The sequence below is a fragment of the Rhodamnia argentea genome, chromosome 2 (genome assembly GCF_020921035.1).
Source record: "Rhodamnia argentea isolate NSW1041297 chromosome 2, ASM2092103v1, whole genome shotgun sequence".
Taxonomy (NCBI): Eukaryota; Viridiplantae; Streptophyta; class Magnoliopsida; order Myrtales; family Myrtaceae; genus Rhodamnia; species Rhodamnia argentea.
In genome coordinates, this window is record NC_063151.1 from 7870007 (window position 1) to 7888432 (window position 18426).

The window sequence follows — 18426 nt, forward strand, 5'->3', positions numbered from 1 at the left end:
TCACCGGCATTATAACCAAGGACATAATTAAGGTAATTATTGTACAAATTCAAGGATTCGATCGTACGTATTACAAGTTATACATCTTGAGAAAATCATAGCAAGTTATTAAAAGATCGATTTGTTTTCGGGAAAACTCGCTTTTGGATGATAATACCCTAAAAATAATTGTCTACGTTGTTTACAAAAATTTATGAACGAAAAAAATTATCACCGTTTTCGAGAATATTTAGGTGTGAATTATTGTTGATAATAATAGTTTTTTTTTTGTAGATTAATTACTTTAAGTGATATAATTAGTTATTTTTTAAAACTATATTTTTAAAAATCGTTTATTTTCGGGAAGAGGGGGAAAAAGGCAAACTTGAACGGAACCCAATCATCCTCGGAAGCCTGAAGGCACTTGAATGTCGAATGAATTTTCTCCGTCTCCTCTGATTACTGCCAAGCCCTAATCTAATCTGCTTCTTCTCATCGTCAACAATCGAAAAACAGCTGCTCTAGCTAAAAGGTGAGCTCTTTCCCTTCCTTCCTTCCGTCCTCTGCTCCTATTTTCTCTACTCTTCAAATCAACTGTTCGTGAGCTGAAATCTCCTGGTTTACGCCACGGTATTGTTGTGCGTATGGAGGCTGGCAATTCAACTTCAACTTCTCGAGCTTTCCGTGAGTTCTTCTTGCACAGAAACCGCGATTGTGTGCTTCGGAATATTTTTAGGGGAATAACGTCTCCTTGGGTTTCGTGGTTGTTGATTGTATTGTGGAAATGATTTCAGGCAGTTGATTTTGGAATGCTTTCCTGCTGCTGGAATTGATTATGAGATGAAGATGCTTCTGGGAGAGGTTTGAAATTTATCCCCTTTGTTCTCCAGCGATTTTCTTTCGCTTCTCAGTTTAAAATGGTTAGGGGGTTGGTCGTTTGACGATTCATAATGGATCATAGCCTTTGGTAGAAATTAATAGAGTCGAGGGACTAATTTAAATAGAAGCATCCTCTGTTGCTTCAGATATTGCTATATGAATGGAGCAAGAAGATGAAGATGAGTGCACATTCTCTATTGAGCTTGAAGCGGTTCTGTTCTTGTTGGAGCTCAGTCGATGAAGATGAGTGCACATAGGCTTGACTAGACAATGTCCATGGGGAAAGGGGTTTTACAAATGAAGCATGTTGTAGGACGCATCCACTAGAATCTATCCTGGGACAGAAGAAAGATTTAGCACCAACCTTTTTACTTCAGAGTCGTGCTGTTTTGATAGGAGATGTAGTGTCCTTGAGATAAATAACCGATAAACATGCAATTTTTCTGTGGCGTTAACCCTTTATATCCAAGGAGAACTGTTAGAAAAGTTTTTAAGTGAAATGACGGTGAATAACGGTGCCATATTTTGCTTACTTTCTGGGTGGCTGTTTCCTTACCCTTCATGTTCATATCATTGAGGGTGGTTGTTTCCTTATCCTTCATGTTCATATCATTGAGGGTGGTTGTTTCCTTACCCTTCATGTTCATATCATTGAGGAAGGATAGTCATGCAACTTTTGCGAGAAATTGACCCTCCTTGTATGTGTTTTGTCAATAGGGTCAGAGTTCCTCCTGTCCTTGAAGGTACTCTTGAAGCATTTCATGGCAGGCAATGGCCTGCCATCCTTGGGCCGTGTGAAGCTTGCTGATCTTGTACCTTCCGAAGGGCTCCCTACTGATTCCTACAAAATTTCTGTCTCAACCCTGTCACAATCACTCGCTCAATATTCTGCTGCAGTTATTCAATTTTCCACTAGCGATGGGGCTCTTTTGAGATCTGGTTTAGATTCTGCTCGCCTCTATTTCCATCAAAGGGCATCGTACCCTGCTAGTGATATGATTCACACCAATGAAACTCGCGAGTGGTGCAAGACGTCCGGTTACTATGCAGATCCTCAGTTGTGGCAAGAAACTTATGATTACAGACCTGGCCTTACACCCATTGAACCAAACACATTGGAATTACCACCAGCAGGTCTTCCAGATGTGTTTTCTCTTCTGGGAAAAGCAGCTAGGGATATCTTAGATGCCATCAGTTTCTACCTAAACTTGCGGAGCTCTCCTTTCTCTGAAGTTCTGGATAACGTCCCTTTGAGAAATCGGGAAATATCATCCTCGGTATTGTCTGTTTGCTGTCATGCAAGGCCATCATTTCAAGGAGCACAACACCCCAATTTGATAAATCAAGATGATGGCCAATTAGTTGTGTTTTCTGACAATGATCAGCAGATTGATAAAAGCTTAATAACTCTTATGAAATCAGATAAAGCGGGTTTACATGTAAGAGACTTTCAAGGCCGGTGGGTTCTTGTGGATGGAGACCTTGGTCCCCAGGAAGCAGTTGTTTTTCCTGGACTTGCACTTTATCAGGCAACGGCAGGCTACGTGAACCCAGCTCTTCTTAAAACGGAGATCACTAACATGCAGTCTAACATCTATGGAAGGTGTTCATTGGCTTTCAGGCTCATGCCTAAGTCAATGACCAGTCTTAGCTGCTCTGAGATGAGAGCAGCTGGTCATGGGGTTGAAGCTCAATTCCAGCTTCCAGTGCCAGTTGATGATTTCATGCAAAGATCCCACCCAACAGATCAGCTCCTCAACAGGCATAGTCTCCAAAGTTTTAACTTCCCTACAGCTCAAGATGGTATGAACTATGGAAATTTAGATTAGTTATTAAGTTTTGGCCACTTTATGGCTGAACTTGGAACTCTTGAATTTAACAAACAGAAGATTGAAGTTGTTTCGTAGTTGTTATTGCTCTTCATTTCATTCTTACTCAAGATTTTCTCCCCATGTAGCTGAAGGCTTATGCTTTCCGTTCCTTTCAGAGGTGAACACAAATAAATCAACTATAACAAAAATCATAACCAATATTTGTATATTGGTATCAACTTCTTGCTGTTAATAGTGATGATACTTCCCTAGATAGCAATGTTTTCCACTGTTTAAATAATTCATGTACCTTTAATCATCCTGGCAATCTCTTGTTACTGTGATTGAGCTTTGAAGTGGATACTGCCTTAATGAATTCATCAAGTTTTGCTTGACTTGGCATGCGTTCATGTTGTTGTGTTTTTAGTCAATGATCCTTATTTCGGGTTTTTTCTGCATATCGATTTTATGTATGGGCAATCTTCATGTTGAATGCTGCTTGTGTGTGAATGCTCTTAGTGAGAGGTTTTTAACAGCAGGTCCTTGGATCGATGAAATGCTGGTACAGGATCAATGAAGCCCTTGATGAGAAGGAAGAAGAATAGCTCCAAATGCAAGCCACTCCCACCTTCCAAAAGGTTGCGCCTTGAAGCTCAAAGAGTTTTGAAGGAAAGAGTTCAGGACATCGCGGATAAAAGGGGTATCAAGCTGAGGTTCTGTACCTTGAAGGACTGCGAGACTCATATTCGCTCTTTAGATGGCCCTTGTGCAAATATAAGATTGGAAATTGGGTGGCCACCAGGAGTTCCATTTGTCCATCCCCATGACCTACCCAATAAAGCAAAGGTTGAATTTCTGAAAGCATATGAACCTGGGTGGACGGCAACTAATGATACAGAGTTAAGTCTCACTGAACCCCGGGCATATCAATCGTCATTCAGAGGATTGTAATTGTAACTCTTCTGCCAAGTTTCATTCTCACTTGTTTGTTTATTATGCTCATATATTGTCAGTTGGTTTAGTTAAAGCACGGATAATGCATGCCATTTATAAGATTAATTGGGGTGCCTTCAAAGTGACACTGCTTATGTAGTCAGCATGTTTGGCAAACAAATGTGGGGTCATCTGTCTCAGAATGCTCTGCGAACTGTTATTTGTCTGCATGATGTTATTTTTCCTTTTCGGCTCAAATTAATTTGGGGAAGGAGCATTTTAGTGATGAAATTTTACTGGAACTGTCATGTCTTTTTCTTTCTTCAATTAAAATTTGTGTGGGAACTAATTAGGAGGCATCAGTCATAACACGTTTTGATAGAGAACATTCAGATTGAAGAAACATCTATCACAAAAAGTTATTGCCACTGTCATGATGTAAATAATGACATGTGAAATGAATTTGCATTGGTCTTCTTGAGAAAAAGTTCCCTACATTATGCATATATTCGGTCAATGGCTTGTCCTATCTAATGTGACGTTAGGGTTCTCATGCAAACATCTGGACCACTCAGTTTCTACTAACTGAACATGGAGTTACCTTGAATTCTCTGCAGGAACCACTCTCCATAGTTTCTGCTGTGGTCACCCAGCTGCAAGCGTGCAATTAACTTGTGACTTCCTTGTGATTGAACCAGACTAGTTTCCAGTTTTTAACTGGTGATGCCACATGATATAGTGATTGCTCCTTGAGAATTGTATCTTTGCATCCGGATTTTTATGGCTGCTCTTCTGGCCTCTGGAATGCAGATTCTTAAGAGATGATTAAAGCTCCAATGAAGATGTCAAGGATGGAGCTGGATTCTCATGACTGGCTCGGCTCAAGACTTGGTTTTTCTCCCTTGTTCATTGTTTCTGTACAAATGTCCCTTCAAAATAACTTGTAATTTAGCTTCATATGACTGGAAAAGTCATTTCATGATGAATGTGCTGCCCTTTGGGGAGCTTATAAGGGATTCATGTGACAAATAACTAGAGGGGTATTCTCTCGTTTTTTTTTTTCTTTCTTCTCTTTTCCTTTGCCTTTTTAAGAACTCCTTAATTGATCTTTGAAAAGCCAGGTTGCGGAATCAATGGTGGCAAAGCCCTTCATTCAGTGCGGACATCTCAGGTTTGCTTGTGTTTGGGATGTTTCTGGTTGTGGGTATAGTGAATGGCTGTTTCTTTTTCTTTTTGCTGGGCAATTAGAGAGGAGGAGGTGGGAGCTAACAGTAGCTTCAGAAGATCGTAGAAAGCATGGACGGGTACTGGAATCAGCTCTTGTTCCTTGATGATCTCTATAGCTGGATATCATATGCCTACAACCTAAAAGGGAAAAAACAAAAGAGTTCTACAAATCAAGTCTTATTGTACAGAGTAACAGGAATTTTCTAGAAAATAGGACTAACTATGCCATTGGGAGTGAGTTCTCGCTAATTTTTCTTGTAGAAATGAGTTTGAGAGGATAAATGAGTCTACTATTTTTTGTGGGTGCACTCCGTTTCATATTGCAGTATCTATTTCTCTCTTTACTACTGGCAACTAAAGCATCAGGAAACAATTGATATGGCAGATTCAGGAGAAGAATCTTTTATTAACATAATTTGCGATCACCTTATGGTAGACCGTTTGGGCCTAAAATCCTCTCTCTCTCCCTCTCTCTCTAAACGTTAAACAAGCATGAGAGCACAGAGCAAAAATGGGAAATAAGATCAATATACCGAAAGGCAACTGTGGAGTACAAGATACTGCCTACTAGGCTACCACAATTGCGTCATATAAGCATATCCAATTCGAGACTGTTGGGGATGATCATCACTTACAAACCTTGCTGACCCTCAAGTAGTAAAAAACAGCAGGATATTGATTGCAAAATCTGCAGATCCAAAATGAAACCTAGACCAGTTCCTCCGCGATCCCCGTTGGCTTAATCATGTTTCGAATGTTTGCAGACCATCTCAGCTGGAAGGTTTTGCCTGAAGAACCATGATAAACTTTCAGCCCTTAAGCATGTCAGAGGGGTTGACTCCGCAGGACAACAAGAAGCAAAGTTAATGCGGCCTGCGTGAAGTTGACCGATGCATTGCATTATCTTCAAACAAGGAGTCGATGCCTCTCTCAAGGACGGAATGGTGGTTGGTTTTCGAAAGGCAACTCAATTGGAGTTGCATTAGCATAGAACTCTTCCAAGTTGTAGAATTCTCTCTGTTGGGGAAGGAATATGTGGATAACCACGTCACCTGAAATAAATCAAACCACCAGAATAATTGATGAAATAGGTGTCTGTCGGCAATGCTATATGAACTATACAAGAAAATAGCCTTTATACAGATGTTAAACACCAGACAGGCAGCTTAAAATACCATGAAACTTAGAAACGGCCATTCAAACTTTCAGATGAGCATCCCTGGCAATTTTGAATGTACTCGGCAAGTAAATTTCATATTTTTCTTCTTCTTTTTCTGAACAAATAGATTCCACACTTACTTATATGCAAATATGTTTCTTAAGCACGAGCAACAAATAGATGAGAATGCGTAAAATGTCTAGGTTTGTTAGCTTTGCTTGGTTCGGAGAAAAAACTAAAAGCCACACAAACTTACTCTTTCCGTTTTTTCTTCAACCCAAGGTATAAAAAAAAAAAATCAACAAATCTCAGTTTGTGTTTATTTTTGTTCAGCTCTTTACAATTATTCTGGCATTTCTTTTCTCACAAAAACCTCACACTCAATTATTGCCTCTGAAGAAAATAAGGCCAGAAAAGCTAAGGTACCTCCATATATATGTTTTTCACTTTAAAAAGTTAATGTTTCCTTTGATAAGGGAAAAGAAAAGACTACTAAAAGAGCTCGGGTACAAAGACAAATCATCTACAATCTCAATTAAAGCATTTGCATCCACACACAACTTTCCACTACATCCAAAGTGTGAGACTTCATCCAACTTTCAATGATTCGATTGACAGGCGTCTTTTCTTCGATGAAAGTTTTATTATTCTGCTTGTTCCAAATCAACCAAAAACCAGCAAGAAGGATTGAACCTATGATTCTTTTAAATAGTCAATTGAGTAGCAGAACAGCTGCACCTTCATATGGATAAGTAGCCAGTAATAGAAAGAGAGAGATTATCGTTGCATCTCAGTAGTACAATAAACAGCCATGAGTGTCCAGATTACCCACTCTTGACAGCACGGATTATTATTTGAGATTTTTTATTAACCCCATGACAGAAATTGGGTACCACTTGAGACAAGTTTTAGTCAGAATGTTTGATGGTGTGACTGAAAAGAAGATTAAAGGAGCTAAGCCAGATTTTGTTTCTTTTTTTGCCAGTAGATAAGCCAGATTAGCCTTAAGATAGTATAATTCCATCGTATCAAAAACTGCTCATCCGCGACAATAGCTTCTCAAAAAATTATACAAGAAATAAACAAAGAATATGTAGTCATTTGATCAATCTCCTAAAAGGAAACATGTCCGAATAGAATCAGTGAAATCATTATGACATGAAGTAAACTAACAATTCCTAAACTGTTACATGTTTACTTCATTGAGACCAGCTGTTGTCAAATAAGAATTCTTACCAAAATCCAGAAGTGTCCATGAGTTAGGTTTTGAGTCCCCAGATGGAACTTTCCCATACTTCTTCTCCGCCAGGTCTCTTATTCTTGACCTAAGATGGTTAGACGAAAAGGGAAGACATCAAGAGACAGAGAATAGAGATCTAGATTGGCAGCTTTTTATGCCAGTCCATTATTGAATGAATACTCCATCATGTTAGCCCTTACCCAATGGCATCAATCTGAGGACGGGAAAATGCTGTGGCAATGATGAAAAAGCGGGTCCAGTACACAAGAGGCTTCACGAAGAGGACTTTTATGTCTGCAGCTTTCACCTCACTTGCAACCTTAGCCATTGCCACTGCAACTGAAAAATGGCAGAAAATGACCACTAGTGGACCATATTGGGAAAAAAACAAAGGATGACAATTGAACTTTACACTTTAATCTTCAGTACCAGTAGAGCAGAAATTACATGTTTCGGCTTCGTAATAAACAATCTATGTTGTTTTATCTTTGCTCAAATAGAAATCACGTGCTAAATGCTGCAACTGTGCAACTTGCTTTCAATATTTAGATACTACAAATAACCACAGGTAGTAGGTGGGAAAATACACTAGATAGCATAAAACCAGATTATTAATTGATCCATGCAAAACTAAATCAACTAAAATAGGCCCAAACTTGACACCTTTTGACTAAGTTGTAGAACATTTAGGATACTACAAGAAAAAAAAATCAACTATGACAAACGCTATTTTCACTTTTCAGCAAAATCATTTGATTTATGCAACCATTTTCTTCTAGAAGAAGTAAACTCAAGGATAAATTTGTATCTAAAATAAATGGTGGATGGAAATCATGTGTGGTTCTTTTATGTTCTCTCCTACCTCTTCAAAACAACACAAAAAAAAAAAATTTAACAAAGAAGATTGGAATGCAAAACATCATTAGACATATTCATACTTCTTTGGATTTATTAATTGGCATCACAAACAAGCTTTCCTGTAAATCCAGTTGTCCTCAGGGATTTCAACGCCAATCCTTTTTGTTCCTGTTCAAAGATTTGTTGGAGATTACAAAGAGATTCTCTGCATAGGATGAACTAATGATTTCAAGCTTCTACTCATCAGTTGACCTCGAATAATCCTTACTCGAAAAGGCATAAGTCATGAAGAAATGCATGCTTTTAATCTCAGAAAAGGAAACACAACGACTATCAAGTTGTAAGTGGAGAAGAAAAAGTTACCCCATGAAGTCATGAAGCAACCTAATTGCCAGAAAATCGCAAACAAATAATCCTACCCTCCATTGCTCACATAAGAAGGAAATCCTGAAACTTCTTCACTCAGCCAGAGAGGTTCTAAATCACCGTACACATTAGGGCATATAAGTAACTAAAACAAGAACTGTTTGGATATTTAAGTATGTTGATTCTACCAATCAGAAGAAACTGTCTTGTGCAACAGCGACGTCACATGTCATGCTGATGCAGTATCACCACCCAATGACGTCCCTCCAAATTTCAGGACTCAGAAAATGGGAGGTCATCACGTCAGCAAAATGGACAAATGTGATTGACTGATTCATTCCACATCAGCAAGACACATGGTATCACCGTTGCATAAGATACTTTCCATCCATGGACTACCTCATTTTCCAACTTGTAACTTCTCTATGCGTACATGTGTGGCAAGATCAGCTTACATGATAAACTTTCTGCATCATCATCTACTTCAACACTAGGAGGTCTTTTGTCATTTCTCCTGAACACCACTTTTCCGTACTTATTGAACAACTCATCGAACATGTCATCAGTATCTTCATTCACGTTCTGCAAAAAGTAGACTCTATCACTAACATGCAAAACAAATCTCCCAACCTGTAGCCAATTTCTGCTGGTATTAATTTACAAAGAATAAGCAGCCCAAACACATGAAATAGACTAATAATAATAACTAACTCAGCCTCTTCCAGGGAAAACAAAAGAACAAGTGAAGAACTTGATGCAGGAATACAAATTCCACTCGCCACATGGAGTTGTGGAAATAATGGCATCCTCAGTGCTGTCCTTGTTTACTACATTTCTTAAGAAATGGAGAGAACTCTAGTATCTCTAGCTCTGTTTCAACACATTAATTTCCGATGCCATTAGATGGATCACTTGGACAAATTTGATTAGTGTCGGGCACAAATTTCACAATGACAAGGTCTATATTGTACAGAAACCTTATTCCCATCATCTGGAAATTCGTAAATTTTGAGACGGGGTTTCCCTTGCTGCATTTGGGAATAACAGTCCATATTCAAGAGGAAGGAGCAGTGGGGCACATACTTGATGCTCTTATCTATGATAGATATGAAACGAACGGGACCGGAACAAGATAAAACACAACAGCCACCAAAACCATGACAATTGATCAAACGAAGCAGAGCGTTCTGGATTCACGAAAATGGAGTGGCCATATCACATAAGTAGAGAGAGAGAGAGGCGACCTCTTTGCCATACGCGAAAGGAATCTTGTGGTGCGTCTGCTTGGAATTGGAGCTACGGAACGTGTCCATCTTCCACAGGCACCTAGTCTGAAGAAAGGGTGTGCGAGGGACTTGAAATCGAGGGAAGTTCACTTCCACATGCGAGGGTTCACAGGAAAGCTGAGTCATGGTGGCGGAGCCGGGGAGTGACACCGCGGTCGCCGTGGCCACCGCCATTGCACCTTTTGCGCACCCGAAGATTATGTGGCAAAGAAGATAGAAGACGAAGAAGAAGAAAACGAGATAAGGCGGAACAGCAGCGAGAGCGGACCAGTGAGGTCGAGCTCTAAACGGGCTTTATATTATCCTCTGAACAGCCCGGCCCTTCAAATTACACAGAGACCAAACTCGCTTGAATTCACATGGGTTCGACTTCGTGGAGCTGTTGGACGAGGCCCACTGGGTTTGCAGGAAAACCAATGGGTCCAATCGAAGCGCTCGGATTCAGATTCGCCGGAGGTGCACAACCCGTTCTCGAACGGGGCCCCAGATCTGCGTAATCCCACAAGCTGGTGGACCAACAAATGCCATGAATAGGATCGTGGGTGCCGGTGTCAGGACAGGACAAGGACGAATGCCGTCCATTCACATCATCGAATTCTGAGTTAGGTAGTACAACAAGATCTTCACTATTCATCCCTTTTGGTACACATCAAACGCAAGACAAGACTCCCCCACTTGTCCACCTCCCCATTCACGGATCTATCGTTTGGTAGCAGAAACCGCTTTCACCCACAGCTAATGCACGAACCCACTAGTCTCCGTCACGCCATTTGGCTACGTACAGATTTTTGCCCCAAATGATTCGGGAGCAGGAGGTGAGCAGGAATCGCCACTGCGTCCGCAGAGCTCTCCACATTGCCCGCGAGGACGAATCCGGGGTGGAAGTGAAAGTGAATTGTCTTGTCCTGATGTGTGGCCCTGCAGTGGACTGGATTTCACCAAATGGGCGGTCATCCATCTCGTGGGCTGATTCCATTGCACAGTTCTTGTTGGAAAACCTACTTGTCATGAAGATTCTCTTTCAATCATACTCAGGACACCCTCCCATGTCCATGAAATTGATAGTGAAGGTGGGTCATGGAGATTACAAGCTCCTGCTAACTCGTGTTGCACTTGTTTGCTAATGTTCAACTTAGGCACGGTCGGCACGAAAGTTGCCGATACATAATTTCTTTCAAAAACTAGATTGTAATAGATCAAACGAACGCTCTAGTGGACGACACGGATCAAGCCTACATAAACATTCATCAAGCTCGCTTGTTGGCGAAATTATTTGCACTTTGGCCACGCCGATTGATCCTCATTCGCGTCTTGCATTGCTCAATACCTCCTAATTGCAATCGGTTGGTTCATCAGTAATGGTGTACGATAACATTTTCTCTATTTAAAATCAATCGGCTCTCCACAATTGATATTCTACTGTATTCCGAAAGTTCCGCTAAAGAAATTTCAGGGTCGCAATTATTGTGATTTGCTAAATATTTAGAGTAACGTTCCATCTTTAGTTTCGAATCTGGTTAAGAAGACATTGAAGGTGGAGACAACGTGCAGACGAGTGCTAGAGTCAAATGCATTGGGTGGTGTTGCCACAAGCATTGCAGGTGCGAGGGGAATCAGATGCACCTTTCCGCGATGGTCCTCCCATCCATCTCTTCTTTTCTTTCCCAGTCGGAGTCTCTACCTAACAGTCAAATACGATTTCTCTTTTCATTGGCAGAGATATGTTTGTGTATACTGTGCTGTGCTGCGCACAAGGAAGGCGTGTCTTCTTCAGTACAGAGGAATCATCATCGTGGCCGAGAGTCGATCCGAGTCGGGCTCACCCAACATTACAGTAAAGGCTGTCAGAGCCATGCAAAGCCATGTGGAACCCAGAGAAGAACCAAAGAAGAAGCCAGCTGCTTTTGGCTTATGCTCTGCTTTTTAAGTAGGACACCCTTCAACTCTTTCTCTGTGTATAATGGGTGACTTCAAACTTGTGTGTTCATTACACATGAAACCCTTCAGCTGTTCATGACAGTAAAGCTAGTTAAGCGAGTGAGAAAAAAGAAAACCATAACATGCAACGAAAGTTCCCAATAGATTAGGGCGCCTGATCGACACTCGAGTCTCGACCTTTATGAGCTTCTGAAACTGAAAGAGAAAGATGGGTTCTGCCATTGGTGTAAGAACAACTTTAAGTCGAATGGACGAAAAGATAAAGAAGATCCCCAAGTCAAGGGTAGGGTTTTTGCATTCTGCAACAAAAGGTCTGCCCTTGAAAGGAGGGAATCCACAAGAACGCATGATCTCACCCCCAACTTGTACGCAATTGCATCAGGTTCTTCCCCCTTTTGCTTTTCCGCTTTGTAGGATGTCCTGAATTATCAGGACAGATACAATGCAATTTCGTGGAACCAATCGATGGACGTTCGAGTTTGTATCTTTCCCTACCACAAAGCAAATAATCTGAATGGTTGTTGGGTTGTGACGCACCCGCCGATTCTCAATGGCAACCTTTTAATCCACCGGCTAGCTAGAAGAATCCTACTTTAAGGTTGCCGGCAATGCCGGTCATCCTCGAAAATGCTTATGATCCTTAAAGCAGCTATCGACTCTCCAATCGCTTGGATTCACTTCTTCCGTTATCCAGGAAGTGTGCATCTCTGTCCAATCTCGTGGCTCACCGTTCGCTCAAGGGTCGACCATAAGGAAGGGAACGAGAAAAAAACGAGATCTCACTCCTATCGCATCTCGCCTTATCGCTCTCAGTGTTGATGGCAAAGTCAAACACCGTGTCAATCGCGTGTTTCGTCCCAGGAAAAACCATTGCACTTGCTTCATCATGCACCATACACAAAGGTAAAACAGGCATCAGAGTCAAAAAGCATCATCATGCACTATCGTTTTGGGTCTTGTCAGTGATGGATAAAGAACCCGATGGCATCTTCTTGTTGATAAGGCGGCCTGATTTGTCTCCTTAATTTAGGCCGATCTGCATTTTATCTGCATCCGTTGCCAATGTTTAAGTCAGCTTTATTTGCCTAATCAATATAAGCTCGCCTCGGACTTGTCCATGCGTGTCGCATAAAGTGAACAAAATTAAATTTTTGCTTGTGCGGACGCCTGGCAATTGGCGAGCAGTCGATTAATTTAGGGGTCGATATGTCGCCTCATCCGATAGGATCTCAGTGGAGCACACAGCCTAGAATAATGCTACACTTACATGAAATAATTTAGTAGAGGAAGCTAGAAATGAAATGGGCATTTAAATAAGTAGCCCCACTTCCAATACTCGTTTAGTGATTGACTAATCTCAAGACTAGTCTCAATAATCCTAGCATCATTCCCCAAAGACAGGGGCAAGAAGGGACTGCATCTTCTAAACCTAGGATGTACACGGGCATCTTTAGGTGGGTACGCAGCTATAATGAACTTGCTTTTAGAATTTTTTTTTTTTAGAAAATTATTAGCCCGATAGTCCGATAATACTATCGATCATTTTCGGTCACACGATCTTCCAATCAATGAGCGTTTTATACTTAATACGTGATGATGGTGTGTGAATCTACAATTGAAAATGTACCATCCCGACGGTATTCCTAGAAAAACATTTTTCTGTTTTTTATTTCTTTTTTATGTTGCATTGATCGGCATGTAGCCACATGGGAGGTTTTGGTAGATAGACTAGGTTAAGATATCAAAGTGGGGGAACCGAGCAGCTAGAGAACTAGGTAGGTTTATTAGTTGATATGGCAAATGATCACCTACATGTATAGGCTATGCGACACTTGATTGGGGTCAAGGTGGCGTATAGACTGTCCACTTTTAGGGATTAGCCTGAGCGAAAGGTCGAAAGAACACCACTACCATCAAAGGCCTTGTTTTTAAGCCGCAACTAAGCTAGGGAATAGCACGTCACCTTCATATTCATTTGGTGTAAGATGAAGAAGGCCGGTGAAGTTACTTTTCTCGCGCAAAATCGTCTCTCTCTCTCTCTCTCCCTTTCATTTCGTAATTAAGCAGACAATTAGCCGTCGAAAACGAAGCCGAAACTCTCGACTTGACTAGACCGAGAGAGGATGGACCAGAATCAATATGGACCATCCTACATGTAAGCGAAAGTGACGAGTTACTTCCAACATTAGAATAAGTGGCTGAGGGGTACTGCTTCCCAATCCATAGTCCAGCTCATCATGATACCTTGACGTTAATGGGTTATGCACCTATGTTGTAGCCAGCAAAAACATGAGTTTAATGATCATAACTATCACATGAAGATGGAAAATGCATGCGACAAATCTTTCCGATCATCACGCAAGAGTTTACTAGATAAAATAATATGAAAAATCATGTATTATTTCCGCTTGTTGGAGGTGAAAATAACGCAATCACCAGCCATTACACAACATTATATCTCTTAATGCACTTTCATCAAACATAACGGCTTTGTATTTAGACGAGTTTTTTCCAATAATTGCTATTTTCCAACCCTCGCCATCTGAAAATCAGATTGCAAGAAGGAAGATAATATGCACTTGCAAATTCGTCGAAGGGTTCCTTCGACTCCACCCACGCTTGAATTGAAGATACAAAACGGACGAGGGCGAAACATCGTAGTCATAATTGCGTGCAACCTTGGGAATTCTTTAAGTGAGGTAGACTTACGTTTTTGACGGTCTTCTTTGTGTAATAAATTAAGATATTAACCCCACTTTGAGTTCACCGGACACATGAGCGAGGTACACGTGTACGACACTCGTAGTTAAAACGAGGATTATGCGACTGCCGAACCAGACAAAAGCCGAGGTGGGGCCCCCGACGAGTGGGTATGGGGGGGCTATTTAAAGAAAAGAGACAAAAAAAGGAAAAAGGGAGAGAGGGAAAGAAACACTGTCCACGAGGCACGAAACCGAACAAAAAAACAACAACGTGCATCGCATCATCGCATCGGAGATCCATGGCACTTTGAACGGCTAGGATCGTGGTCACCGGAAAACCCGACGGCCGATTCTGTAGCGCGGGCTAACGTAACAGCGTCCTCCGTACCATCGGCACGTCCCCCACGTGGCAGAGAGGTAACGCTTCCCAATGCGATTCGCGTGAGGGTTTCACTTCCAACCGCACCCTCCGTCATCCCAGCACATCCCGCGAAACCAGCACCCCCCGGTCCTCCTCGGCGGGATTTGCCCGCTCTGTATAAAACAAGAAAAAAAAAAAAAGAGAAAATGGAGCGTGGGGCCCGCGCGTTGCTCCTCGCACGTGGCAGAGAGCGTCGCCCCTCGCCTTGTCGGGTTCCTAGTCGGTCCTGTCCGCACGTGCTTCCGTCGGGCCCCACGCCCATTCAACGTTTTCCCTGTACGGAGCATGGGCTGTGAGCCGACGTGGCGGCCTCATGCAGTCGTCCAGTCGGCAGGTCATACGTGGCCGATGCACCCTTTCTCGTCAGTTAATACGGAAAAAAAATCAGCCCATGCTTCCCAATGCGGCCCTTTTTTTTTTTCTCCCTTAAGAAAATGAAAAGGAAAAAGAAAAAAGGAGAAACGAAAACGGTTTTTGCGTCCAGGTACGAGTACGATGACAAATGAAACGGGGCCCGTAACATGGCTGGAATTACGGATACGACTGGATCTCCCAACGCCATCATAATAAGAGTCCCGAGTAAAACAAGGGCGTTTCTGGCAACCAAATCGCGCTTATAGACAAAACTCCTTTTACCAACACAAACTCTCTCTCTCTCTCTCTCTCCTCACTTGTATTTATTCCACTTTGCGTCGGCAAATGAAGAGAATCGAGTGCGTTGGTTTCGTGTTTCCTCTCTTTATATATGCTTATGCATGCCTTGTTTGTCCCATTTCCTCCTCGTCTCGTTCTTCCTTTTAAACCGAACATATCCCCCCCCCCTCGGCTCTGCTCTGCTCACAACCACGCTTCCATTTTCCGTTTCACAGGAAAAAGAAGCACGAGAGAGCCCCCAAAAAACCCTTTTTGTGATTTCTGATGGCTGTCGACGCTAGCTCTGGCCATCTCAATCTGTTCGCTCTCCACCACTTCTTGGGTAACCGAGAGCTCCTCCTCAACCCGATGGACGCCATCCCGGACCCGTACAACGCCGCCCAGTTGGGTTGCGGGCTGCCGCTGTCGGGAACCACCACCGCCACCGACTCTCTGCCGCTCCTCCAGCAGCACGGCTCTCTCATCAGCGACTCCCTCCCTCCCAAGGCCGTGATGAAGCCATCCGACAGTGGCCTCACTCACAACCTGCCCTCGGTATCCAGGAAGCGAGGCAGGGACTCCATCAACCCCGTCCTCTCCTACGGGACGTCGTCCCCGGACAGCAAGACTCGCGCTTGCTTCTCTTTTCTGGGGGAAGACGTGTCCATGCAGATCCAACAGCAGCAATTGGACATCGATCGTCTCATTTCTCACCATGTAAGCACCGGCGGCCCCAAGACGCCGTAATATATTGTCGGTTGATTACGGGGGGTGTTCATTTTTGTAATGCTAATTTTGCTGATTGATTACAGATGGAGAAGGTGAGGATGGAGATAGAGGAGAGGAGGAAGAGGCAGGCGAGGAGGATAGTGGGGAGGATAGAGGAGGAGGTGGGGAAGAGGCTGAGGTCCAAGGAGGAGGAGATCCAGAAGATTGGGAAGCTCAACTGGGCGCTGGAGGAGCGGGTGAAGACGCTGTGCGTGGAGAACCAGATTTGGAGGGACCTGGCCCAGGCCAACGAGGCCACCGCCAACGCCCTGCGCACCAACCTCGAGCAGGTCCTGGCGCAGGTCGGCACGGACGACCTCCCCCGCGGCGGTGCCGCCATGGACGATGAGGCTGACGACGCCGGGTCGTGCTGCGGGAGCAATTACGACGGGGAGGGGGAGGGGGAGGGGGAGGAGGAGAGCCGGAGGCGGGGGCTAGGGGAGGCGCAGCATGGTAGGAGGAGAGGGAGGGCGGCGACGACGACGTGGTGCCGGAAGTGCGGGAAGGAGGAGGCGAGCGTGCTGCTGTTGCCGTGCAGGCACTTGTGTTTGTGCGCGGTGTGCGGGTCTTCCCTCCATACTTGTCCCCTCTGTAACTCTCCCAAATCCGGGAGCGTCCATGTTAATCTGTCCTAGATCGTTTTTTTTTTTTTTTTGTGGTTCTTTTTTCTGGTCTCATGATTTGATTAATTCTTTTGCCATATTCTCGTCTCTTTTGATTCTCCACTTGGGTTGCTTCTTGCTGGTGAGCAGAGCTTAATTGGTGGCAGGTCTCATTTTTACTCAATTGCCCATTCCTTATTTTGGTAGTAGTGAAGGTAGCTGGCAAATCCATTCGAGAGAGAGAGAGATTTAGCAACGTACGCCCCATTTTAGCGTGTGCTGAGAGATGATATGCTAAAAAGACACGGTTGTGTTTTGTGACCCGTCGTCTGTTCGTGCATCGAGGACTTTCGATATGATGTGGGGTCCCCGTCCCGTGCCGGTAGCGGATCTATCGGACAAAGGAGATCGTATCATCATGCCAGTTTGGAAGTGTGGGGGAGCGTGACGGTTACGCGCCCCACTCGAGAGAATGGGTCAACGGGGTGGAACACGGGGTGGAGAAAGCGACGTATGTGAGGGAGAGGTGGAGAGCCCCACAGGCTGACACGTCCGACGCGCGCAAATGTCGCTGTTTCTCGTGCAGTTGGACCCCCCCAGTCCCCACCACCACCACCATTGTCAGTCATTCGCTTTGATATCCCGCACCCGTAAAATGAAAAAGCACGATCCTCTCTCCTTTATGAACAACGTATAAATCGTAAAGAAAGGGGCGAAAAGCAAGCAAGCAAGGAATGGTTACTGCCCAGCCCACGCACCCCATCTTCTTTTGTCATTTCTTTACGCAACCACGTCAGCCTTATTGGGTTGGGATTTGGATCGAGGAAAGATTCACTTTCCAATAACAATGATAAATACAATAGTGCTTTGATAATCCCGTGATATTGATCTTTATAATTAAAGCTCTGAAGATTAGTGGGGTTTGCAGTTGCGAGGTGTGGACCAGGTTGAGCGAGCTGGGTGGTCGGGTCCTCGACCTGACCGCGTTGTTGGTGTTGTCTCCCAGGTCGCTCTCCTTTGCAAAAAGGGCACAAAAAAAAAAAAAAACCGATCATCTTTTTCTCTCTCTCTCTCTCTTTCAATTTTCTTGGTACGATGATGGAAAGTGAGAGGACGAGCATTGTTGCCATCCACGCCTTTTTTCCTTTGAGGGGCGGGCCGGGGGGCCAAGGCACATATGAGGACACAGGACTTCGTATCTGTTTGAAAATGTCTTTCATGATTTCTTTTCATTAGAATTCAATGTTGATGTCGATGCCGAAGCGGAGAAAGCAAAAGTTGATTGTGGGTTTGGGGAAAGCAGTAAAGACAAATGGATGAGAGGACAGCAAAAGGGTTAGGCATTGCTTATTTTTTCGGAGGGAGTGTCCCTTCGTGTCGTTTGATGGTCCCCTCCCACCCTCTTCGTCCCCGTCCAATTCTCATCCCTTCTCCCCCCTCCCTCGTTATTATTGCCTTTGTCCTATCAATTTATTGTCTCTTCCTAGACTGGATTCCCTGCCCATTTTTTTTTCTCTTTATTTTTACTATATGTTAGCAACGTGCTATTACCCCTAATCTTGTTGCCACGTTCCTGATATTTGTTTCGGTCGGGTCAGGGTCATTTTCTTGTCGTTTTGAGCTA

General features: G+C 43.3%; 3 protein-coding genes across 7 annotated transcripts; 2 read left to right on the forward strand and 1 right to left on the reverse strand.

Annotated features, from left to right (window-relative positions):
• The first annotated feature begins 510 nt into the window (after positions 1-510).
• Positions 511-4677, forward strand: LOC115738688. 4 transcript variants are annotated; one of them, XM_048274715.1, is made up of 5 exons: positions 545-663; positions 774-840; positions 1576-2661; positions 3238-3569; positions 4220-4677. In XM_048274715.1, exons 3-5 carry the CDS (start codon positions 1620-1622, stop codon positions 4271-4273), a joined length of 1428 nt encoding a protein of 475 aa, XP_048130672.1. In that variant the 5' UTR covers positions 545-663; positions 774-840; positions 1576-1619; the 3' UTR covers positions 4274-4677. The 4 variants fall into 4 exon arrangements, with proteins under 4 accessions (XP_048130670.1, XP_048130671.1, XP_048130672.1 ...); XM_048274713.1 differs by lacking the exon at positions 774-840 and having other exon boundaries at positions 511-663; XM_048274716.1 differs by lacking the exon at positions 545-663 and having other exon boundaries at positions 697-840.
• A 685-nt stretch (positions 4678-5362) lies between these two features.
• Positions 5363-10021, reverse strand: LOC115738718 (protein Iojap, chloroplastic). Its single transcript, XM_030671429.2, has 5 exons — positions 9697-10021; positions 8908-9034; positions 7429-7567; positions 7225-7313; positions 5363-5881 (listed from the first exon to the last, which is right to left on the reverse strand). Exons 1-5 carry the CDS (start codon positions 9910-9912, stop codon positions 5760-5762), a joined length of 693 nt encoding a protein of 230 aa, XP_030527289.2. The 5' UTR covers positions 9913-10021; the 3' UTR covers positions 5363-5759.
• A 5501-nt stretch (positions 10022-15522) lies between these two features.
• On the forward strand, positions 15523-16856 carry LOC115738580 (probable BOI-related E3 ubiquitin-protein ligase 3). Of its 2 annotated transcripts, XM_030671223.2 has the most exons (3): positions 15524-15667; positions 15701-16149; positions 16245-16856. In XM_030671223.2, the coding sequence occupies exons 2-3, from the start codon at positions 15718-15720 to the stop codon at positions 16833-16835; spliced, it is 1023 nt and encodes a 340-aa protein (XP_030527083.1). In that variant the 5' UTR covers positions 15524-15667; positions 15701-15717; the 3' UTR covers positions 16836-16856. The 2 variants fall into 2 exon arrangements, with proteins under 2 accessions (XP_048130232.1, XP_030527083.1); XM_048274275.1 differs by having other exon boundaries at positions 15523-16149.
• Positions 16857-18426: the final 1570 nt, after the last annotated feature.

Excerpts from the sequence above, each read along its gene's own strand:
- LOC115738688 (XM_048274713.1), top strand. The coding sequence starts at position 624 with ATGGAGGCTGGCAATTCAACTTCAACTTCTCGAGCTTTCC. Across the intron at positions 664-1,575 it reads TTCAACTTCTCGAGCTTTCC|GGTCAGAGTTCCTCCTGTCC; the intron begins GTGAGTTCTTCT and ends TTTTGTCAATAG. Across the intron at positions 2,662-3,237 it reads CTTCCCTACAGCTCAAGATG|GATCAATGAAGCCCTTGATG; the intron begins GTATGAACTATG and ends ATGCTGGTACAG.
- LOC115738580 (XM_048274275.1), top strand. The coding sequence starts at position 15,718 with ATGGCTGTCGACGCTAGCTCTGGCCATCTCAATCTGTTCGCTCTCCAC. Across the intron at positions 16,150-16,244 it reads ATCGTCTCATTTCTCACCAT|ATGGAGAAGGTGAGGATGGA; the intron begins GTAAGCACCGGC and ends GATTGATTACAG.
- LOC115738718 (XM_030671429.2), bottom strand. The coding sequence starts at position 9,912 with ATGGCGGTGGCCACGGCGACCGCGGTGTCACTCCCCGGCTCCGCCACC. Across the intron at positions 7,568-8,907 it reads TGATGCAGAAAGTTTATCAT|TTGCAGTGGCAATGGCTAAG; the intron begins GTAAGCTGATCT and ends GCCATTTTTCAG. Across the intron at positions 5,882-7,224 it reads ATGGACACTTCTGGATTTTG|GTGACGTGGTTATCCACATA; the intron begins GTAAGAATTCTT and ends GATTTATTTCAG.